This window comes from Leptonotus elevatus, chromosome 2, assembly GCF_054856555.1.
Source record: "Leptonotus elevatus isolate MCC_2025b chromosome 2, RoL_Lele_1.0, whole genome shotgun sequence".
Taxonomy (NCBI): domain Eukaryota; kingdom Metazoa; phylum Chordata; class Actinopteri; order Syngnathiformes; family Syngnathidae; genus Leptonotus; species Leptonotus elevatus.
Genome location: NC_141240.1, coordinates 18,209,347 through 18,234,018, shown reverse-complemented (window position 1 = coordinate 18,234,018; position 24,672 = coordinate 18,209,347). Strand labels below are relative to the sequence as shown.

At 41.4% G+C, this 24,672-nt stretch overlaps 1 protein-coding gene and 1 long non-coding RNA gene across 7 annotated transcripts in view; one reads left to right on the top strand and one right to left on the bottom strand.

The window, feature by feature from the left end:
- phactr3a (phosphatase and actin regulator 3a) overlaps positions 1–24,672 on the top strand; it is a 33,865-nt gene that overhangs the window by 638 nt on the left and 8,555 nt on the right. For 2 of the 6 annotated variants that reach the window (XR_015094013.1, XM_086067709.1), the window contains exons 2-4: positions 22,875–23,036; positions 23,168–23,335; positions 23,937–24,158. Coding sequence is in view for 3 of the 6 variants with exons in the window: in XM_086067709.1 (XP_085923835.1) it covers positions 22,875–23,036; positions 23,168–23,335; positions 23,937–24,158 (552 nt within the window). In the remaining 3 variants the exon portion in view is untranslated. Of the gene's footprint in view, positions 1–22,871; positions 23,037–23,167; positions 23,336–23,936; positions 24,159–24,672 lie in introns of all 6 variants that reach the window. The other 4 variants (XR_015094012.1, XM_086067708.1, XR_015094011.1 and 1 more) reach the window with 2 other exon arrangements.
- LOC147178658 (uncharacterized) lies at positions 6,891–24,425 on the bottom strand. The gene is made up of 3 exons (XR_015094014.1): positions 23,140–24,425; positions 22,906–22,986; positions 6,891–7,709 (listed from the first exon to the last, which is right to left on the bottom strand). It is a non-coding gene; the product is annotated as an uncharacterized LOC147178658 (long non-coding RNA).

Genomic DNA, 24,672 nt, shown 5'->3' with positions numbered 1-24,672 from the left:
AACAATGCAGCCAGTTGTTGCCCTACAATGTGAGCCCCCATTGTCCACTGAGGAGACACGGGTTCTATTTTATTTGTTTTTGTTGTAGGCATTGCATTTGCACAAACTGATCTTGACGTACTATTCAGTCTCTTTGACAAGCCTGTGACACCACCCTTGTCTCCTTCCATACTGAGCCCCTAAGTGTTATGATGAATGTCACGTGATCCCACCCATGGAAGCACTGAATGCCCAATTCACCACAGCCATCACTTTGCAGATTCATTGACACGGCAGGTGTGCTTTTCAAACATGGAGTCCCTGTTTATCTTGGAGTTAGTCATCCTTCTGCATGTTGGTCTTTGGCAGCAGCCTGGTGAACTGCAAGTAAAGTTGACAGGTTTAGTTCCAAATGTTCATACATTTGGGGCAAAGCATTTTATTTTATTTTTTTACATAAGTGAGGCTATTTGTAGTTACATTGTGTGGGCTTGTTAAGAGTCAGTGCTTCCTCCCACACAATTTTACGCACATGACGAAGGATGCTCTACTGAATGATGCAGGCAGAAGAGGCATGACATTCACCTTTCAACTGTTCGCTAATGAGCCCAGCTTTGCGCATCCATGAAATTGTACCTGTCTGCTCCCTTCACGCTGCCCAACACTGGGTTTTTAATGGACCTTCGCTGTATCCGGATCTCTTTTTGGAAGATCTAATTCACACATTTGGCGGATATGTTAATATCAGACTGAGTGCTTGACGCAACCTGAGTAAACAACACTGACGCCTCGGCAGATCAGCCACGCTAACGAGGGCCAAAGTCATCAGGGAGCATGCACACACAATCGCTAAAGTGGCACACAGCGTGGCGAAGTTACAGTAGGCTACCTTCCAACACATGCCTAATGACACACACCAAGTACAGTTGGTGTGCATCTGCAGAGACCGCATCTGGTCTGGTGACCTACACTGGGACGAAACACCCACCCCACCCTCTGCATGAGGCTCATCACCACAGTTGCATCTGGGGCACCAGTCTTTGCCAAAGGATTACTTTAACACCCCTCAACACAGTTGTGGCCTTCGCAGATCAGATGCATAGGCCGACACAAGTGTGACGTGTCTATCTATCTATCCATCCATCCATTGTAAAACATGTGGCACAAATATCAGTCTGAGAAAGAAAAACAGAGAACATCCAATGGGAAAATTAGTGCCCCTCACTATGTCAGTACAAATCGTAATCAAAATACTTATCAAGCGAGACGTTGAATAAAGTGCATGATTACAGTACTGGCATGGTTTGGATTGATCACAGTAAAGGGCCGCTCTAAAATGTGCACTTTTTTTTGTACAATGTAAAGTCAGTGAATTGTAAAAAGAGAATGTTAGCTGCAGGTTAGCATTTGCTGTACTGTATATGTTATGACCTTCATATCGCTGTTAAGGACAGCAGAAAAAAAACTGCACATTTGCTGTGTCAATAACATCATCAAAGAGAGTAAGCCCTTTCAACACTAAATATTGGTCAATAATTTGTAAAAAAAAAAAAAAGGAAAAAAAAACCCCAATAAAATAAAATAACAAAACAGCCCAAATAAAGTATCAATTTGTGACAACATATTAAAATGACCAAATTTGGACAAAGGAAGTTTCCACCTGACAGTGATATTTACAAATGTTTTCTGAAGATATTTAGGCATCAGTGCAGCGCTTCACTGTACAACCTCATGTCATCAGACGTGACCTTTTACATTCTCTGAATGATGAATTGTCACTTTCCTTGAAAGTCCCACTCTTTCATGGCACATTGTTGACTAAGCTAATAGCGTTGAGAGGACACCAATCATTGAAGACAAATGATGTGCTAAATTCCCTCAGTGATACCCGTGTCCTTGAGTAAGATTTGCGCTGACAAATCTTACACAAAGCATTAGTCAAGAGGGCTGCAGGTTTGTTGTTAGTAGAGTACTACTACTAAATGTGTCATTTAACACTTTGATGGTGGCAAATAAAAGTTTTGTTTGCATGTGCTTGCAATGCCTGAGTCTATATCAAGCAGTCTTGGCTGACTGCTGATCTTTTCTTAAGAGTGCATCTGGAAAGTATTCTCAGCGTTTCCCCTTTTCCCCATTTTGTTATGTTACAGCCTCATTCCAAAATGGAATACATGAATTTTAAAACAGAGGTCACAAAAAACAACCAAAAATAAACATCAGATGTCCGTATTCACAGCCTTGCGCAATCATTTGTTGATGCACCTTTGGTGGGAATTACACCTAGAGTTTTATTGATCCCATGAGCTTGTGACACTTCTTTGCAGCAACTCTTGCTCAAGCTCCTTCCGGTAGGATGGGCGTGTCAGTGCACTGCCATTTTCAGATCTCAACACAGATGTTTAATCATATTCAATTCTGGGTTTAGGATGGTATTGGTCAGGTGATGGGCAGTTCCTGGTTTCCTCCAAATAAGACTCCTGGGATCCACGCCAAAGAGTTCTTTGTCTCATCAGACCACAGCATTTTATTTTATGGTCTGGGAGTCCTTCAGGTGTCCTTTAGCAAACTCCAGGCAGGCTGCAATGTGCCTTTTACAAATGAGTGGCACGCCTCTATCCAGGCCTGATTAGTGGAGTGCTGCAGCAGAGATGGTCGTCTTTCTGGAAGGTTTTCCCCTCTTTACAGAAGAAGACTGCTGAATGACCAGTGAGTTTTTGGTCACTTCCCTGACCAAGGGCCCTTCTTCCCCGATCACTCAGTTTAGATGGACGGTCAGCTCTAGGATGGAACTCCTTCCTTTTATATGCATGATGGAGACCATTGTGCACATTGGAGCAGAATTTTTTTTCTCTCCAGATATGTGCCTGGACAAATGTGTCCAATCACTGAATTTACCACAGGTGGTAGCCCTCAAACATGACAAGTGGCACCTCAGCTCAATTTTGAGCTTTGTGGCCAAGGCTGTGAATACATATGTACATGGGTTTTTTAAAAATTCATAATAAATGTCTAAATCCCTATTTTTCACATTGTCATTATGGGACCTTGCGTGAAATTGTGCGAAGAAAAAAAAAAAACTTTTCATTTTGGAATGAGTCTGTAACGTGGAGAAAATGTGGAAAAAGTGAATCGTGAATTTTTTCTGCATGCAATGTAAATGATCCTCTTTCACTCACCTGTAATTGACCCAAGATTAGCATATATTTCGTGTTTGCAGCAATGAGCATCGTTAGTTTGTTAATAAGCCTTGAAAATGATTCCAATCAAATCAGTATTTTGTATATACTGTACAGTGATACAATTCCTAGCCATCAAGCCTTATATAACAAGGTCTCCGTTGGTTTGTTAATGAACTAAACAATGTGTTGTTACTTGTTTCAGTGCCACTGGAATTACTGACATAAGAATAGTTTACGATTGGCTTAAGAGGCTGTGGAAAGAACCAATCTGTCTTCAATTTCCACAGTACCTGAATCAATAAAGGCTTCATTTTTTCTTATATCATTTTCTATTTCATGCAATTATAGCGCTTGCATTAAAAACGACTGTAAATAAGATCAATGTGCATTTCCATGAACATTTCCCATATGCAGTGCTAGTTTTAATACAACACAAATGTACACGTGTACATACATACAGTGCATACTGTACGTCATGTACGAAAAAACAAAGTATAGTGTGTGGTTTCGGTAAATGTGTGGTGAGCCGGCCCAGCACACACCTGCAGCCTTATTAAGTCTTCACTTCCCATTTCCTGTCGCAGAGCAGCTCTTCACACCACAGTCACTCATTAGTCATGGTCAGCTTCAAGGGAGCGTGTGCTTCAGTCACACGCAGCCACCTGTTGGTAGAATCCTCCTCACTGGATTAGCTATTCATTTCTCCTTCAGTGATGCACAGACATCCCCACAGAGACATCGAGGAAACACTTAAGTCAAGTGGTAGATCTGAGCCGCTTCCTCGTCAGGCTTGAAAAATGACAACTTTTATTAAATATTTCATGCTGGTAGTTGTGACTGTCTGTAGCAAGAAAGAATACACTTAAAAACAACTTTTTTTTAGAGAGGGTGTTGAGTGTTTGAGAGTGGACTGTCTAGCTCATGAATATATTTCAAAATTATTCAGGGAGCCGACTGGCATTTCTCCTCTGGTCCAATTCATAAAACATACATTCTGTATTTCCGCGTTGTAGCCGGGGGTGTATATTTACTCACCTGCAGAGAGTAACGAGCATCTCATAGGGCTAGGGTTAAGCATTATCACGAATAGGGTTCGAATTACAACCAAGTTTTCAAAGCACACTTGTCTTCCCTCCCACTAAAACACTAATTCTGTGGTGGCCATATATTCATGTCAAAATGTATTGTTTTATTGGGAATACTTTATTATACTGAGTAAAAAGTATTATTCATAAAAAATTAATCATAAGGAATGCACTAATTTGTAGACTGCATCTACAAAAGCACTTGTATACACTTTAGTAGTGACCATTCAGTCAAAAAAGGGGGCAAAAAAATCTGTCTGCTAAAGATTCTAATACGTGTATGTAAGCCTGACATGTAACTCGAACCCTGCAAATAATGTCTCGTTTGCTGTTTGTAAAAAGGTCAACATAACATCAGCTTTAGAAAGTTGAGCAACATCCACACAGACGTCTGCAATTTAGCAAGTCCCCCAGGCGACATTATTCTACTAACTCCGACACTGAACAAGTGAAATGGACTCACAGCATCTTTTTTTTCGGTACTACTTGTCCTCATTAGGATATCAGGTGGGCTGGAACCTATCCCAGCTGACTGAGTGAGAGGCAGGGTACACCTGGGCTGGTTGTCCGCCAATCACATGGCCTATATACTGTAGACAAACAACTATTCACACTCATATTCACATCCAAGGACAATTTAGAATCAATAAACATAACATGCAAGTTTTTAGAATGTGGGAGGAACATGTAGACTTCACACGTAGAAGACTGGAGCACACATTCGAACCCCAAACCTTAAAACTGTTGGGCACACGTGCAATCCACAATTCCACTCTGCTGCCTACAAAATCTCCTATCTCATTATAAAGTTAACAAACCCATAAAATGGTCATGAATATTATCCATGGTCGATCAATGGAGAGGTGAGATTGGACCACTATATGAGCAGTTCTGCTTACTTGCTGATTTATTTCTGTGGGAAAAAAATCCCACAAAATTCATCATTAAACCAAATCAAATTGGCCACCAACAATTATGCATAGGCCAGCACTACGTAAGGTGAATACACCAAATGCTTGTGAACAAGACATAACATGTAATTTCCCACACTTTCAAACAGCACTTGAACTCACTCTTTCACCTCACCCACAAACCAGGAAGCAGGAAAAGGAAACAAGGGAAAGGTTAAGGCAGGGTATCCAAACTTTTTCATTTGAAGGCCGCATAAAAACACACACACACATATATATATATATATATATATATATATATATATATATATATATATATATATATATATATATATATATATATATATATATATACAGTGGTACCTCGGAGTTTGAACATAATTCGTTTCTGCAAAGTCCGAATTGTTCAACCCCCGAAACATTTTTCCCCATAGGAAATAATTTAAACGCAATTAATCCGTTCCCAAGCTCAAAAAACGGAAAATTGCTATTTTAATTTCTATTCATGTTTTTTACATTTACGGTACAGTACAGTATTTAAAAAATAAAAAATACCTTACCTCTTTTGTTGCGGTGTGATGGCATCAGTGGATGATAAATGCTATGTTAATGCTAGCTTCAGTTCAGTGCTGAGTTTGTGTATTTTACATTGGGCATATTGTTAGACTACTAAGTGGTCCTTGCGTGCATTGTTTAACGTCAGGCACGTTGCTGAACAGCTAAGAGCTAACAGCTCCTTGTGTTTACAGAAGTAGTCACGGCAGTTACAACGGCGAGATTATCTCCTTCCTAATTCCACTGTGATTCGTAGCACTGTATGTTTTTCTTTGCTGCCACTGGCACTGTTTTCTTTCTTTGGGCTCATGGCGAAGAAAATTGTCGTGGAAAAATCAAAATGCACTCGCGAGTATGGAGCACTTCTGGGAGTATTCACGATCGAGAAATGAGCAGTTCGTCGTCTCAACTACCGCAACGTGAGCATTCGGCATTGCTCGGCTTCGCTCGGCTTCACTCGGCTACCCGCTTTGGTTGGGTGTTCGAACTCCGAAAATGAGTTCAAACTCCGAGGCATTTTTTTACTCCGATTTTTTGGTCAAAGTCCGAATTGTACGAGTTCAGAGAATCCCCAAAATAATCTATAAATTGATTATTGCGATTTTTTTGTGTCAAATTTTGAAAATACTAATCAGTAAACTTGTTCATGTACACTGTAAGATTTGTATGAAAATGTATTTATTTATCTGAAAATTCAGCCTTATAACTGAGCCACTGCATTTACCAAACAGGTTGCAGTCTGTTTCATGTTTTAACAGCACTGAAATAAAATATTAAGGCTTAATGTTCCATTAATGTAACATTCTTCCATGCTTAATGTGTGAATCCTAAACCAAACAAGACGTTTTGTTGAATATTTCCATTAAAAAAAATTATGTTTAAAAATCGATTCGAGAATTGCGCGATGTAATATTGCGATATATTGCCACACCCCTAATATATATATATATATATATATATATATATATATATATATACATACACACACACATATAATGGAAGGATGCAAGAGCCGCTTGGAAATTATTTAACTGTAATTTATTAAACACACGATCGAGCAAGTAAGCCATTATTTTGTTTCTAGTTATTTTTGGAAAAACTTCTACATAACAGGCGAGTCAGGCTTGCCCAATGCTGCTCCTCGAGAGCCGGAGTCCTGCAGGTTTTCGATGTTTCCATACTCCAACACACCTGATTCCTATCGTCAACAAGCTATGCAGAAGCCTGATAACGATCCTGATCTTTCGAATCAGGTGCGCTGGAGGACGCAAACATCTAAAACCTGCAGGACTCTGGACCTCGAGACAAGGATTGGGCAAGCCTGTGTTTGGGATGGCCTGTATCCCACCAGACTAGATCCACCCCTGAAATGAACAATGACCAAATCTCGTCCAACCAAAACAAATGAAAACTGTAGTAAGCTGACCATTTTTAATTAACAGTTATTTGAGGATCATTAATGTTTATAAATTAGAAAGAGCAGAAGGAGGAAACAATTTTGCTTCTAAAATTGAAATATTTTTGAAAAAATTAAATATCTCTATTCACCACATTATTGTTATCATTTTAGTCATAGTTTACTTATATCTTTGTATATCTAGAAAAGCTGTACAATATATCTATTTTTAACTAGCTTTGCGGGCTGTGTCAAATGTCGTTCTTAGTATATGCCACGGGCGGCTGAAAAATAAATGGTGGGCCTTGGTTTGCATAACACTGGTTTAAAGTGTAAGGCTTCGAGGTGAATTAGGATTGAGCCTTAGAGTAACTTGTGATGCGTCACAAATAATACAATAATTGTACATGGTCATGAGAATTGATGAATTTCCCTACAGAGACCAATAAATCGAATCTATCTATCTAATCTCGCATTGCTAAAACAACATATGTAACAATGACCTCATTCTTGTGCACAGTGCAATACATACCACCGTTGTCGTGTATATGAACACACATACTGTAAGGCCTGCAGGATGCAAAATGACAGGAGTACAAGGGTCCTGGCAAAAGAGGCGGAGAGACAACAGAGAGCAACCTTAATTGGGTAAACCAAAATAGATGCGGCCCAAAACAGCTGTTTATGGCACTATGCAATCAGACAAGATTTCAAAGCAGTTCTCACTATAAAGCTCAATGTAGGCCCGATTCTTTCACCCACGTGACCCATATGAAGATAATTTTGGTTTTATTTTCCCTCATTCTCTCTCTGACTCTGTCATTAAAATGGTAATAATTCCTGTTATCCCCGTGTGACGTGGTAGCGATATGGACAACCTGCATCTTGACAAGCCTCGTTAGCATGTTTGGGAGTTTGGCAGAACACGCTGAGCCCGACCGAAGGTATTTGGATCTTCTGCATGGAATCTACCATGTCTGTTTATGCTTCTGTGTTCATGCCCACAAAGGCACAGATTAGCCGGGCCGATTATTGGTGCATCTGCCTTTTTACGAATCCGAAGGCCGATAAAGCTGGTATCCCACTGAGCGGTGAATGCTTGCGAACGTAGCGAATCATCAGGATTTGTAAGATGGTCACAGACAGTTTTTACTTATCGCAGAGACATTTCGAACATATTCAGACAAAGATCTTTTGAAACCTTTTACGAACCCTGACGAAAACCCCAAATGAGCTACATTCGCATACATTTGTTGCTCAGTTTGGTGCAGGGAACTTTTCATTTATGGATTTATTTAAATTTTCCACTTTATAAAAAAATATGCTGACACTGGGAACTCCCAAGGCTTTATTTGGAAAAATTAAGAAAAAATAAAAACAAAATTAAGACATTTTGTAAAACTTTATTTACAGTAGAAAACTTTAGGGAATGATTTACTTGACACATGCTGATGACCCTCGATGCACCCTGCAATTTTTGTTATAATTTTTAAACAAAGCTGTAATTTTTTTTACATGTTTAAATTTAAAAGAAAAAGCTTTTTTTAATTAATTTTGTTATGCTATTTTCTCTTTTACCGCAAATGAATAGCGGCTTGAAATATCGGTTATCGTTCTCCTCGACTACTAAAAATCGGTGTCGAAAAAAACATATTGGTCTATCCCTAGCACAGGCGCTCATTTCTAACAACGCTTGTGTCCAAAAAAAAAAAAAAAAAAGATAAGTCCACCCATGTGCAAAATTACACCGTAGTTTGCACTAGTTTTGCCCTGGGTACAAAAATAGACCCCTAAAAGTCTCTCTTTTGAAAATGCTTGTACAACAAGCACCTGTATACTGTAGTAAGTTTACCAATAACATTGTTTTGATGATTTTAATGGCTCTTATTGTGGAAGTTTAAATAATACACAGAAAACTAATACATAGTCACATTTAATAGAATGTTTGTTTTTCTGCTGCCTTGTAAGCCAATGGGTAAATATATGCCAGTCACACTCACTTGCACTTGTGCAAAGTTTGTAAGACAAACTAGGGGCACATGACACAGAACTCGATAGGTGGGTTGGTGGGTCGGGTCGGTAGGTATGTAGGTCAGGGGACGACAGGGTCGGTCGGAAGAAAATTAAATGACAACAAATGAGTGGTATGAAGTGGAGATGGCCACTTATGTACACCACAGGCTTATTGAGCTTCTCTGGCAATGCCTCTCAGGAGATGCTAAATTAAATACTAAGCTGAATCAGATAGTACCACGAGGAATATATTCATGAGGGGGATAGCAATGAAATATTGCTGGTAAGGAGGCAAACAAATGTTACCTAATTTCCACATTAGAACATTTACATGATACAGTCGTTATGACAGGTACAGGGAAAACGTGCAAACAACCCCACAGTCAAAACTCAGGCAGTAAAATCATTATTGTCAGTGTGTACAAGTACAAATACAAATGTAGTCATTACAGTGTCACAGAACCTCACATTTGTCATGATGGTGAATTTACAGGGAGAACAAGAAAACCTATGCGGCACTTTTAGTTGACAGTTTGTTTTTAGCCGGATAACTTTTAATAATTATTCCAGTTATACTGTGTGATAAGATGCTCTATCAGAAATTAGTTATCGTAAATATCCATCCATTTTCTATAGCACTTGTCCTCATTAGGTTACTGTCAGAAAAAAACTGAAAATATGCAAGTGGAGTATGATTCAGCACCAAGGACAGCGGCAGGCAGTGATTAAACACAAACTCTCACTTCAATGTACTCGATTCGTCAAAAGCTACAGTTGACTGTCTTAAGAGTAAGAGTTCTCTTTAGCCCTGGTTCCTCTCATGACCCAGAGCTGTTGGACCACCAGAGCCGCACTAAATCCAGCAAATTTGTATTTTGGAATTTAGACCGCAACGTTTCTTGACTCAGCTGCAGATTAGACCGGAACACAATTTAATGTCTACGGTCAAACACAATCTTGTGATTTCATTATCTTTTCAATAATCATCTTTTTGAATGATGTGGAAATAATTGTATAATATGATTGTTTTGTTATTTTTCAATCGAATTTAAGATTGAAAAAAGATAGTTTGCTATACATTGTAGAAAAAGTCACTGAATCGTGGTGTGTTTCATTCACTTGACATCCGTGCAGGCAGTGTGGGTTCCGTTCCCACTCAGTGCAAATGTGAGAGTGAATGGTTGATGTCTGCATGTGCTCTGTGACTAACTGGTGACCTTTTTGCCGCAAGTCAGCTGGAATAGGCTCCACCTCCCCGTGACCCTGAACAGGATAGGCAGTATAGAAAATGGATGAATGTTTGTAGAAAATACAGTGTTGAATTTAAGAATGCTTAACAAAACAAAAAAATCTACCTTTTATGAAATTCAAAATGTACATAGCAATTAATGGTTAGTGAGCTGCATTTAATTTACTTTTCATGAAAATATATTTACATCCGTGCTTCAGTATCTCACACAAATTAGGAACTACAGTTCGGCGAAATGTTTGTCTTTACATGATTATGGTCACGCAGTATATTAACTCATTCACTGCCGTTGATGACTATAGACGTCAAAAATTCGTTTGAACTATTTCTATTAGTTTAACATTTGTTCCCATTTTTGTTAACAAGAGTATGAAAACCTAGAATTTTTTTTATTGTACATTTAGAATATATATAAAATTTGTGATTAATCGTGAGTTAACTAGTGAAGTCATGCAATTAATTATAAGAAAATGTAATCGCCTGACACCCCTAATTTTTTATAATCTTTTTTTTGTCGTGTCAGGCGATTAAATGTTTTTAATTGTAATTAATCGCATGACTTCAATAGTTAACTCACGATTAATTGCACATTTTATATCTGTTCTAAATGTACAATAAAACAATTCTAGGTTTTCATACTTTTGTTAAAAGTGGGAAAAATATTAAATAGAAATAATTCTAATGAATTTTTGACATCTATAGCCGTCAATGGCAGTGAATGAGTTAAGTAGACTTTCTTTTTTTAAGCTGCCACTCTCACTGAATTTGTGTGATGCGTTTATGTATTGCATGATATTTCTGCCATGCTTATTAAACAGATTAATGACAAATGCAAGCCACGCATCATGCAAGGTCTGGTGTGTCATTGCCATGACGAATTACATTATAGACACACACTGTGGCTCAACTAGCCATGTTTGTAGATGGGCGGCATTATATACCAGTTTGAGTTGAGATTAATTGAACGTGAATGAATGTTGGTAATGTGAGCTTCTCGCCAACTACAACTATTACATTCTTAAAAAAAAAAATAATAATAATAATAATAATAATTACATTCTGCCATTCGTGGCATGCTCTTTGCGTCTAGGAGTATTTTCAGCCAGCATGCTCAAATTCCGCCAATGATGACCTGAATTAGTGGACATAAATAGTAGGAATAAATGCATGAATGCTAATATTGGAGTTTATTCTAAATTAGCCTGACCTTGTCACAGGATTTGGATAAGACCCTTTGCTTTCCCTTTAATCTTAATTCTTTATGTTAAGACACCTTCCTGTTTTGTGGCTGTGCTCCAGTGCACTTGAGCTCTCTCAATCTCTCTCTCCCCTATGCAACCTCTGACCTCATAAATGTGTATAGAAACTCTCCAAAAATGTTGTCAAAAGTTTTAGCGTAAGCGTGGAACTTCACCCAGCTGCAAAGGTGAAGGTGTAATGAAATGTGTTTGATAATATACTGCCATCTATTTATTTTAAATTTTTAAGTGGCTTAATGAATGAGCAGCTAAAAGTTTGAATGTGTAATGGTTCGAGTCCCATTGGGGTCAAGAAATAAAGCAGAGTGTAAGATGAATTTCCTCATGAAAGATTATAATCAACATCTCATAGGCTGATTTTGTTTATAGTGACAACCAATATCCCACTAATTGGCGACGGAATGGAAACGTGCCTGTTAGCGGTCTCCAGACTGCGATGTAGATGGAGGGGCAGGTTCATGTAAGTCAGGGGTGCTCAAGTCCGGTCCCCGAGAGCCCCTATCCAGCCTGTTTTCCATGTTTCCCTCCTGCAGCACAGCTGAATCTAATGATCAAGCTTTGCAGAAGCCTGATAGCGATCCTGATCATGAATCAGGTGTGTTAGTGGAGAGAAACATGGAAAACAAGCTGGATAGGGGCTCTCGAGGACCGAACTTGAGCACCCCTGATGTAAGTGATGGAAAGAACACTTTTAGCAGGAACCTTTTCAGCTCACTGGGATGGCAGCAGTGTTGCTTTCACACATTTGGTCAAAGATAGCCTGTATTTTCTTTCTCCTGCTAGTGTGAAACGCAGAGGCGTGTCTACGGGGGCGGATATGCTCCACGTGTCTCCCGTTATTAGTAGCACTGCCATTTTTTTATACTTGTGCATGAACTACTGTAAATCTGGAGAATTGTGTTGGTGCCAACCTGTTAACCGAAACAAGAGCATAAGATAAATTATGTATGAGTATGAGTAAGGTCTGATATCTGGGTTCAGGGGTCACAAGGAAACTGGAGGCTATACCACCTGACTTTAGGGTGCAAGCCAGTATCCACCCACCCACCTCTTAACACCTGCCAATCACAGGACTGACACATACTGTCAAAGCAACCATTCACACCTACTGGAGTCTTCATCGAACCAATGGAGCTGGAACCCGCTTTAGTACATGTAGCATTCAATTATAAATAACCAAATGAAATTTTCTCCAATCAAGATGGAGCATAGCTTCCTTTACATTGGCTCTTTGTACACTTTTATTTTCTCTTGTTGTTTGAAGCTGAAGATGGGAGAGCAGCAAGATTGAAGTAGTCATTGCTTTAAAGGTGTAAAAAAAAAAAAAAGTCTCTGCTTGACCTGGTGGAGGAGGCCCATGGAGCACAACAGGTCCACATGCCTTTTTAAAATTGTTACATTATATCATTGAAAATTTTCAACCAGAACAAAAAAGTCCTAATTTCAAAACACATCTGCCCTGCTATTGAATTGTCATTTTAATGCTTGATAGAGGCTCTCCCTCATCATAGTCCTCATTCTCAAACGTAACATATGGTAACTAACAAGGGCCTCTGGCCTTTCCCATTGGCATCACTGACATGATTTCTCGCTTTTGATGCCAGTGGTCTGCACAGTGCAGTGGAGCTAGCATACTTGCACTGTAAATGATCTGGGATGGCCTTCCCCAACATGCATTATGTCAGGTTAATATCAGACTGAACATCTGTATGTACAAGTAGTCCCTGTGCAAATTTCCACAACTTGATCATCTCGCAAAGACTATTTTGCTACCATTTCTAAGCAGAACATTCATTCTAATTCCAAGCTCTGTTTTGACATTCACAAGTATTTTTTTTTTTTTTTTACTAGAATTATTCCTCCTACTTTTTGACATGGATGTCCTTCTACACAAGTCATCTGATTCACATCATTCCAATTTCAACATATTATACAATTCATGCCATCCAGGGTATTTCTCATTCCAAAAATTCAGTTTTTCCACAATTCTACATTTTTCATACAAAAATTTCCTATTCCAATTCCACATCATTATCATTCAAAATTCTAAATATTCAGCTCATTCAATTCACTTTGGGAACAATTTTCAACATTGATACACCAACATATTGCATATTTTTCATAACCATTCCAGATCTTTCGACATCATTATCATTCCACATTTGGCACCAATACAGTTCCAAATTATTCCATATCATTCATTCAAAATCATTCCACATTTCCATATCTGTTCATTCAACATTTTAGCATTCAAACAGGCTACAGCTAAAAGGTCACAGTGACTTTTTTTCTTATGGATAACTGAACACATCTCATTAAAAAACTGCATGTTTGATAGCAGGGAGTAACCCAACATAACCCTTCATAGAAGCATGAAAATCACACTTACAGTATATTCTTTCACAACAATTTCAATCTTGCTCACTGTCATCTCAGATTTTCCGTGAATAACTCACTTGACAACCAAAACGGGTCGCCGTCTTTTTCTCGTGCAAACTGTTTTTGTTTCATGTCGCTGGAGCCCGTCTGCTCCTCGCTTCCTGCTAGTCATTTTGTGTGGCGGGGCTCCTGAGGCAGAAAGGCCACGGACAGATGGCAGCGCAGTTGTAAAGCCAGGGGGGCAACGCGAGGAGGCTAGCTGGCGTGGCAGTGAGAAAGGAAGGAGGTGTCCACTCAAGGACACATTGTGCAGGTGGAAAGGAGCAGAGTGAGACAGATATTGGTCAGAAAACGGCGGTCGCTTGGCTGATGCTGTTTATATCTATAAGGAATGGAAAAGGATCGCAAAGAAGTGCACTATATTATTAGTTTATTACTGTTTATGTGTTACTTGTAACAGAATAATTTTTTTCAGTCCTCACTTCAAGGCATAAATGAGTCAGGTTTTATACTTGTAGTTTGCACAGACATTGTAACAATTTCAATGAGATTTAAGATTTTGAAGGAAAATAAAGACACACTATTACTATAAGGTAGAAAACAGACAAATACCGGTTTACTTGTTTCATTTCCCCCGCCCCTCAGTTTAATCAACACAGTAGCCCCTTCAGACCTGTTTTATTTCTGGACAAAATTTATTATAGCTGATTTTGACTCTTTTCCCACATAAGAACATGGAATTTTTGGGGGTGGGGTTATCATGTTTTTAGTTGTTATAGTGGACGACAGGATAATATGGCTGTAAGGTGTTGTAAACTTACCAAGCTTATATGCAACATTTGTAACATGAACATCATGCAGATCAACTTGCGATTGTGATTGGTTAGCTAAGATCCAATCATGAACCAGAAGTGTTGACATTATCCAAATTATGCGTTTTATTGGTTTAGACACACAAATATGTTATATCCACTGTGACCATCTATGGGTCTGAAGGGGTTTTTAACAAAGCGATTCTCAAAGTGTGTTTTAGTACCACTAGCGGTACTCGGGCTCACTCTAGTGGTAATTGAAAGAATTACTGCCCAAGTACAGTTCAGTTGTATTTAACCATTTAGTCCAATTTTCTTATATTTAGGCACAGTGTTTATGTTCAAAGTGTGCGTAATGTTACAGTCACTCACAAAAGTATTATATTCATGAATACTTAGAAAGAACAGTACTTCTCAAATAGACGTAAGACCCCAGGGAATAAGCTCCCGCGCCTCCGCCAACCCGCTGTACAAGAATAAAGTGTAATTGCACATTCACTACAGTAGATGGCAGTGTTTTTAGAAGTTTGTACACGTTTTAGAATAGAAAAGAAAACATTTATTGTAAATATATGGGCAGATAAAACAAAATTGGGGTGCAACTCCAGGTTTGTGTTTCAAGAATGAAATGGAATAGAAACACGACACTAAACAATAGTGAATTATACAGTGCAAATGGCAGTAATGTCCAAGTAACCGTGTTTTAAGCAGTAGCAGTTTCGTCTGGGATGTTAGAATGCGCAGAGTACGCAATAATGCACACGTATGTGTGTATGAGCAGCACAGTCAGGGATGTTGAATTTGAAGTTAATTACATTTAAAAAATGTATCCATTAAATGTAATATTGCAAAAATTTATAATTTGAAATGTTCTTTTTAGGGGCAAAATTTCGTTCAGCTTCACCTTCAAATAGAATTTTACTTTTGTGGGTGATGCAGGTGCATACTGTATTATATTTTGTAAGAGTGCGGGAATGGAATATATTGGGAAGAAATGAGGCCAGTTCATATTTCTATGTACAAAAACAAACAACCAAAAAGTGCATTGCCTCTTGCAACATTAATTAGGACATTTTATTTCCGGCGACGTTCATCTGATTGGAGTGAGCAAAACTGAGGCTACACTACCACCAACGCTAGTTCTGTTCAACTACATGAGTAAAGGAGACGAAGAAACTAATATTGTATGTTAGTTTGCAGTACAGAATTATGCAAAGAAAATACACAAACCACAAACTTAGTGGTGTTAGGTTGCATGTTTGGCATGAGAACTCATTACATTTTGTTGAATATATGATTAAAAATTAAGAATTTATATTTTCAGTTTACATTCATTATTTTCCATGTAACGTCAAAGTCTAGGTAACAAACACCTACTACTGCACTTAGCGCAGTATTTTTAAGTTTTAGTTTCATTTTTGTTTCCTGGATTCACAATGGAAATGTTATATCTTCCCCAGAAAAAGAAAAAGAAAACAAAAGATGGTATAGTCCCGTCATTGTCTGTGTACAGTACACTGTGATTATGTTGTTGATGAAGTTAAGTTGTCTTTAAATGTCAAGAGTTAACTGTCTGTTTGCAGAACAGAGATTTCTGTGCTTAATGTTCGTGGGAGGCTTCATAATAATTCACTCATCTGTTGTCTCATTCTCATATAGTCAGGGTGCACGTTGTTTATTGCCAATACATTACTTGCCAAAATGTGATCGCACAAACAAACACAATGTGGTGCTCTAAGCATTTCCCATTGCCCCAGAATTTAAAATGTAATGGTCCCGTCACCTTAAGACATCTTTCTTGCATCACATATTATGCTTTTGCGTTCCTGACTGAGGTTTAGATTTAGACTGAGGTTTATTTTCGTAGACTTTTGTGCAGGCGCAAGGCTCACTGTGCCTGTTTGCCAGCGTCGGGAATGCTCGCTGGCTTTTGTCCTATTCATTGTCATCCATCGCCTCCTTCTTGTTAGAGAACATGCTGTTGATTGCAGATAATGCTGCGCAGCATAAGGTGGCAACCAATAAATAATAACAGGAACAGGGATTTTTATTTATTTTTTTACCAGTGTGTGGAAAGTTCTGGATGAGGAGCCTATTTTAAGCAACATGCTATCTGCTTCACGTGGCTCAGAGCTGTTTTAAGATGATTTCTTTCTTTTTTTTTCTTTTTTTTTTCTTAAGAGCTCAGTATTGTTCATTCGGAAATGTCATCATCATTGCTCTTTTTTTTTTTTTTTTTTTTTTTTTTAAATATATATATATATATATACACATATATATATATATACATATATATATATATATATATATTTTTTTTTTGTGTGTGTGTGTGGGTGAGTATGTGTATGTGCGTGCGTGTATTTGTTAGCTCACCAGAAAACCTATTAGAAAAAATCTCATACCGTTCACCTAAACCGAACACCAGGAGACCCGAGGGGACCGAAGAAAACCAAGGAAGGTGAAATCCAGCACCGACCAGACACCCCCCACCAGAACTCCTCCCCAGCCCAAGAAACATCCAGACCCCAACAAATCCAAAAAACATAAAATCAGGGAGGCCTCAAGAGACCAAAGGAGAGACCGAGAAAAGGAAGGACAGACGAAGCCGCGTGAGATCCGCAGACACCAGCCTCCACCGATTCAATAACCTGAGGAGGAAACAGATTGTGTCTGAGTTTCGGTAGATGCTGGTGTGGTGGATCTGGCATGCATGAAAATCTCCACCAAAGAGGGGAGCCGACGACCCCCGCCGGAACAGAGCAAGCGCAACACCTCAGGGCCCCCCAGGCCGCGGCAGCGCCAAAGGACGACCCCCGGGCCCCGCCAGGGCCACCGACCGGAGAGCAAACCCAGGAGCAGGAGCGCCCCCCGCCCCAACACGGCCCACGCCCCCGGCCCAACGCAGCGGGACGGGGCACTGCAGGCCCACCAGGCACCCCACCGGCCCCCAACCCCCGCCCCCCCACGACCCCCCGCCCCCCACCCACCCCGCCAACCACCCCAACCCAGCCCCAGCCGCCCCCAATCCCCCAGACACCCCCAGCACCCCCCCACCCCGCAACCCCCACCACCGCCCCCCCCAACAAAGCCGACCCCACCCCGACCAACCGGCAGCCCCCCCACCCCCGACCCCCAGCCCCCGGGGACCACCCGCACCCAGGCTCCGGCGCCGAAGAGGGGCCGGACAGCGGAGCGGAGAGGGCAGCCGCGCCCACCCCACCCCCCGCCGTGTGGAAGGACGGAACACCGGGGGCAGAAGGGGGAGATGGGGGCACCGGAGGGCGGCCGACACCCCCGAACCCCAGGCCCAGCGGGGGAAGGCCCCGGTCGTCACCCCAGCGTTCTTTGTGAAAATTAACCCCTGTTACTGAGTCCGCCAGCTCGCGGACTGGCGAACTCTACCCCTAAACCGTGAATGTGACCCCACCCAGTGTATATACAAGTGTGTGTGTGTGGTGCATTAAAATTAGGAGCAGGTGAACCGGAGCCGATGGAAATGATATTCCCACGCTCCGATCCACCCGCCACCCAAGCATGTTGCTGAGTGTATGTGGTGCATTAAAAAAATAGATAGGGCGGGGGGGGGGGGGGGTGCGGCGACACGGACAGGGGCCCAACCGATGGCACCTTCACAAGCCCCCCCCCCCCCACCCACAAGTTGTGTGGTGTATTAAAATTGGAGGGGAGTTGTAGGGTGAAGACGGTGTTTCCACCCTACCCCACCCCCCAAAGTGAGTTATGTGCCCTATATGTCTATAAAAGTGTATTGTGCAAACCTAGTGTAGTGAGATAAGAGGAGTGACCAGCGGGGCCCTCCCCAACCGGGCGGGGGCAGGAGGCGCACCGGCCCACCAAGCCCCCACCCACCCCACCAGGCCCCCGGCGGGCATATGGGACCCGCCCGGCGGGGCGATAGGGCTCGCCCCCCGGATACTGGGTCCCGCCCGAGGTGTCAGGACGCCCACCGGAGCGGGGCGGGCACGACACCAAACCCCAGCCACCCCCGCCGGCCCCCATAGCACCGAGACCCGGGCCATGGACGGAGCCCCCGGCCCAGGGGAGGGGAAGGAAGGCGTACCGGGGAGGGGGAAGGGGAGGAGGGAAGGGGACGACAAGAAGGGCAGGGGGCAGCGGCAGGGACGCAAGGAGAGGGGGAGAGGAGGAGGAAGGGTGACGAGGGAGAGGGGACAGGGAGGCGGAGGACGGGCGGGGAGAGGCGAGGAGGGAGAGGCAGCAAGGGGGAGGAAGGGGGAGGGGAGAGGGAACCACCGGGCACCCCGGCGGCCCACAGGCCCCGAACCGCGTCGCCGGGCCCAGAGCGACGGACCGCGCCGGAACGGCGCCGCCCCAGACACCAGGGAAAGCCCCGCAACGCAGCACCCCCCAAGAGACCCAGGGAACGGCCAAGACGCAGCCGCCACCCAGCAGCCAACAGAGGGGCAGACCCGCCCACTCCCCGCCAGGGGGGACAGCACCCACAGAATTATTCCAGAATTATCCCACTGGCATGCCGTGAATCCGAATATCAACATGTTTTAAGATGATTTCTGACCTCAGGTGTCCGGTAAGTGTAAGCTCCACAGTTGTGAGAGACATGACCAAACGACAGCTTTACTGACAGACGAAAACGAAAAATGACATTAAAAAACTGCATATTGGTCAGGTACCACAGCAGCTCGACTGGGGCTATGGTAGCTTGTTTTGATCTGAACAGTGGAACAGATTCCTGTGTCTTGCCTCAGTGTCATGGGGACACTTGCAGACTGTGTAGTTATGAGGAGATCTAACGCTCTTAAAGGTGCTGACGAGCCGTTTAAGTGGGGTGTGGTGGCTTGGTGGCTCACTCAGCATCTTCTGTGTTGAATTTCTTACCACACAACATTAGCATATTGACGACTTAATTTCATTCAATTTTTTTTCCACTGCTGTGAAGCTGCCCAAGCTTGTAATGTTTTGTTTGCCATTCATGATTTGTAATTCCCACTTGAAATTAATCTGTGTCTTAATGTCACCACCTGATTAGTACTGGAGTTGATAAATCCAGTTTGCTAAAGCGGCTTCATTAGACGGACATATGATGACCACATGGCGCCTGATCATGCTAAACTGAAAGCACATTTCCGTAGTTCCTCATTAAGTGGAGAAAATAAATCTCTATGTGCTTACATGCGTTTCCATCTAATTCCCGTGTTCTCCTGTCATTGTCTGTGAACAACACCCCCCAAACCCATGAGAGAAAGGCTTGATATGCATTACGAAGGACTGCGCCCTGATTGGACGAGCCTTCATTCTGTGGCCATCTCTTCCGGATAGCAACAACCCCTCTCCCTCTTTCTTACTGTAACCCCCCCCCCCTTCTTAGCACCCCCTTCCGCCTTCAAAAGGAGCACGCATCTCATCCTCCATGTGGCTTCTCTCCCCGCCCACCATGCTTTCCCACAATGCACCCGGTGCATGGCCACTGTCGTTAGATGTGGCAGCATCCGTGTGTGTGTATGGGTCTCCTCTCTTTCTAAGCTGACTCGCTCGATCCCACCAGCTCCCAGTGCTGCAACAGCATCTGGATGTGGTTGTCATGGCAACAACAGTGGGCCTGACCCCACCTCCTCTCCCCTTCCCACACACATACACATACAGGCAACGCCTCTACCCCTCCTCCCGCTTGCTCCTCCTCTTCTCTTTTTTTTTTGCACTCTTTGGTGTATTTTCCTTCAAGATTGACCTGGATTCAGCTGGCGGCGCCACGCGGCATGCAAGCAAGATAATGACAGGAGTGATATGGGCGAGGCCTGTGACCTTTTGTCACTTGTCAAGCTCACCTGAACCAAAATCCTCACCACAATCATTCTTACTCTTTCACACTCTCCTCTGACCTGACAATCACCCCGCACTTTCCTACCGACATACTGTCAATGTGAAGACGCAAAGAGAACAAAAAAAACTTGACAAAGAGGCCCCCCCCATCACCACCATCCTTTTCTCGACTATATTCTGCACCACAATCACAGATCTTCCTCTCCTTAGATGAATATTTGAACAAAGAAATCAGCCCCCAGATGGCAACATTAAAGTATAGCCTACTGTATATTTTGCTGACATTCTTATGCAGCTCTTTAAATTTTTGGTACATTTCCATACTTTCCTGGCATTTGGTTTTGTGAAAGAGTTCCGAGTTGTTTTTGTGTTGGAGAACATAAAATGGCAGCCCAAAATATTCACAATATTCATAAATACCAGTGCTTTCATATTGCACTTCCATAAAAAAAGTTTTTTTATTATTATTTTATTTTGGATGCCGTTGCTGTAAAATTCACGATTTATTGAGCATTTCAATCCAGCTTAGCTGCTTTATGTTAATTCTCATTTTATTTTTACTGATCCTGTTTTATGTGTCATTCAGTCCTTGAGTGGCCATAACAGCACCTACAAATAAAATGTATTTTATCAGAAAAGAAAGTGAGCACAGGCAGCTTGAAAATGCCCCTGCGCCACAGTCTCTTGAGTAATACAAAAGCTGTTTAAAAAAAGAAGTCCGCCATTCACTTTTGGTTGACAAAGCAGAGAAGTGTTTCAAATATTTTCTTTTTGTCAAAAAGTGAAAACTTCAAACAGTGCTTGGTAAGATTCTATACGGTTCTACATCACTACAAGCTAACCACACTAGTAACAAACACATTGTGTAACTTATAATAATAATAATTGTTATTATTATTACTCATGGGCTGCCTCATGGTCTGATGTTCGAGGTTTGAATCACTGCTCTGGCTTTTTTTGTGTTTGCTGGACCCTAAATTAGGTGTGCGTAGTTGTTTGTCTATATGTGCCCTGTGATTGGCTGCCGAACGGACTCTCTGGTACATTTCAATCAGGTTTCCAACCTCATCACAGTACAGAAACAGCTCTTATTAAGATTGAATACTGCTGCTAGGAAGGTGTCAGTCCTAGTCTTATTGGATCTCACGGCAACGTTTGATACAGTTGATCATAAAATAGTGTTGAAAAGGCTGGACATTTGGGTAGGATTAAATGGTGCAGATGCTACTCGGAGGTAGGGCCAAAAAATGAAATCTAGATTATTATTTTTTTTTTACAGACATTCAGATTACGATTTTAATCTAATAAACCCAACAAACATTTATTTAAAGGTTTCATTTATTCAAAAAGAATTCCTGTGCAAAATGTTCAAACAATAATGTACTGTATACTGATTCTAAATTAGTTTTGACATAAATTTAACATTCATAGTTTTTTCTTAAAGGCCACAATTAAGTAGTTGGTAGCTATTGTAAACATGTCTTGTAAAGCACCCATCCAGCATTCTGCCACAAAAACATTTGAATGTAACAACAGCTTTTAAAGACCAAATTTGATTTCATGAGTTTGAGTGATTTTTAAAATGACGATGTATCGAATTAATTTGATTTATTGCCCAGACCTACTTGGAGAAAATGATTATTTTGTGAGGATTGGAAGTTATGAATCAGATAGAATGGTCATGACATGTGGGGTCCCCTCAAGGGTCAGTCCTTGAACCCATTTTGTTCAGTCTTTATGTTACCTGTGGGTCAAATGCTTTACAATGCCAATGTTGGCGGTCACGCAGCTATATATATCCATTTCCCCAAATGGCAGCAATGCAATTAGTATATTGTGTCAGTGTCAAATGCAAAATAACCACCCCACACACACTTTGATTAGGTCAAATCAATTTAACTATACTTTTAGTAATTTAAGAAAGTTACTTTTTTCCTTTGCTTTTCAATGTCTAAATCTTTCCTTTGTAAATGTGTTAAAATGTTGTCAATCTTTTCTTTAAGTAATTATAATGAGATATTTTTGTTAGTTTGCCTTTGAATGTCTTTAGCTGTTCTGTTTGTAAATGCTTTCGGTTGTGTGAAGCACATTGTGTTATGCCTTATGTATGAAATGTACTATATAAATAAAGTTGCCTTGCAATGAATTGGAGTAAATGTTCTTAAAGGTTAAAGTAGGGCCGTTCAAAGCGTGGAAGCAATCAAACAACAACCTAATCGTTTCACACTTCTCATAATCAGTAGATGTGCTGGACCAGCAGAGGGTGCTACGTACCGGCTGCCTGGTGACCGGGGTCCACACTCCACCCATCAGGCGGAACAGCAAGCTGGCTACACTGGGCCGCATCTTCAAGCCCTGGAAGTGGAGGAAAAAGAAAAATGAAAAGCTAAAACAGAGTTCCACAGGTACACAACATACACTGCTATTACTTTGAGTCAGTAGCATGGAAAAGAGAGTAGATGAGATTCAAGCAATAATCACACACAAACACAATATTGACATGATCACCTCCAGTCCTGCTTGTCTCCATGAACAGATGTAGCATTATCCAGTGGCCTTCTCTACCATGATCCAAACTCCTCCAGCCAGGGCTGCTGTTCAGACGGAACACTCCTGCTTGGCGGTTTTGGGGGACCTTTGAACTCAAACCTCACCGTCAGCAGTGTGGAATACCTTGGACCAGAGGAGGAGCATTCACTTCCAGGTAGAAAAATCCCTCGCTGGCTCTCAGTGAGCATTGTAGATATAGAAGGGCATGAAATAGATTTGTGATGTGGGCTTCATGACTTAACAACAGTGTATAAAATTGCAGTAATTGACCTGAACGAATGCCTAAAACCAATTGGAAGTAGCACAAAGAATAATAAAACAGCAGTGACTCGATGGGAGCTTGTTTTTGTACTACTGTCAATGTTGAATTGTGCTTACCAGTAGACGGCAGCAAAGTTTGGAGCCCAGGAGGGGAGGGTTGTATCATTAATGCATAATGATATCAGTGGGGGTCAAACTGTGCCAAATAAGTCATGAAAAGTACATTAAAAAAAGACGTAATAGACAAAGATAATAAATACCTACAAATAAAAAATACATTCATAAAGCTCAGCATTAAGTGTTGGAATTGTGGGGGTTAGATCACCAAATGATTCCAGAGCACGGCACCGCTGTTTCTCAACGCTCCCTCAGGAGATGGGTCAAATGCGAAGAACAAATTTCACCCCACTTAAGTGTGTGTGACAACCGACCCACTTTAACTACACACTTAATATGCCAAAATAACTACGATTAATTTCTTCCCCCACTTCAAGTAGTCACCCCCCTTCAGAACTGCAAGCGTCTGGAAGAAACTGTAAATGCTGCACTAAAAGATGAGGAAGGAGACCAAGAAGTGCGCCCTGCAGGCGAGTTATCCGAGGGCCTGCAGGACACCAGAGAGCGAATGGAAGAAAGAGCAGAGGAGGAGATTGCTCCTGGAACGTCTCCGCCACAAATACCTCCAAAACTATTGCCACAGCTTACAACTGGAGACGGTGAGTGTTGCGTTGTTTTGGGCACTGTCATACTTAACTTGGTGACACTTTAGCCATTGTATTTCCAGTGCATGCATGCATGCTTGGATTAGTTTAGTTTAGAAAAACTTGAACATCCTGACCCCACCAGCATTAAAAATGTTTTGAGATGAGCTTCAACAAATGCAATCCAACATCTTTAGAAAGTCTTGCGAGAAGATCCTAAAGTTGGCGAGATTCCCATTGACGGCAATTGGTGTCCCAATATTTACTCTATATCCAGATGGGGCATCATCTGATTTCAATAGATCATTTATTTGTTAAAAAAATAAATACTTTAAACACTTTTTTTTTTACTACATGCAATTGATTATTATGATTAAATAAATAATCATAATAAATAGGCAACACAAGCGAAGTGATCAGTAGTATGCCTCACACAGCTGTGTGGTTTCGGGTTCATCCAGTGTGGTTTGCATGTTCTCCCCGGACTTGCATGGGCTTCCTCCCACATTGAGAAAAAAACACATGCATG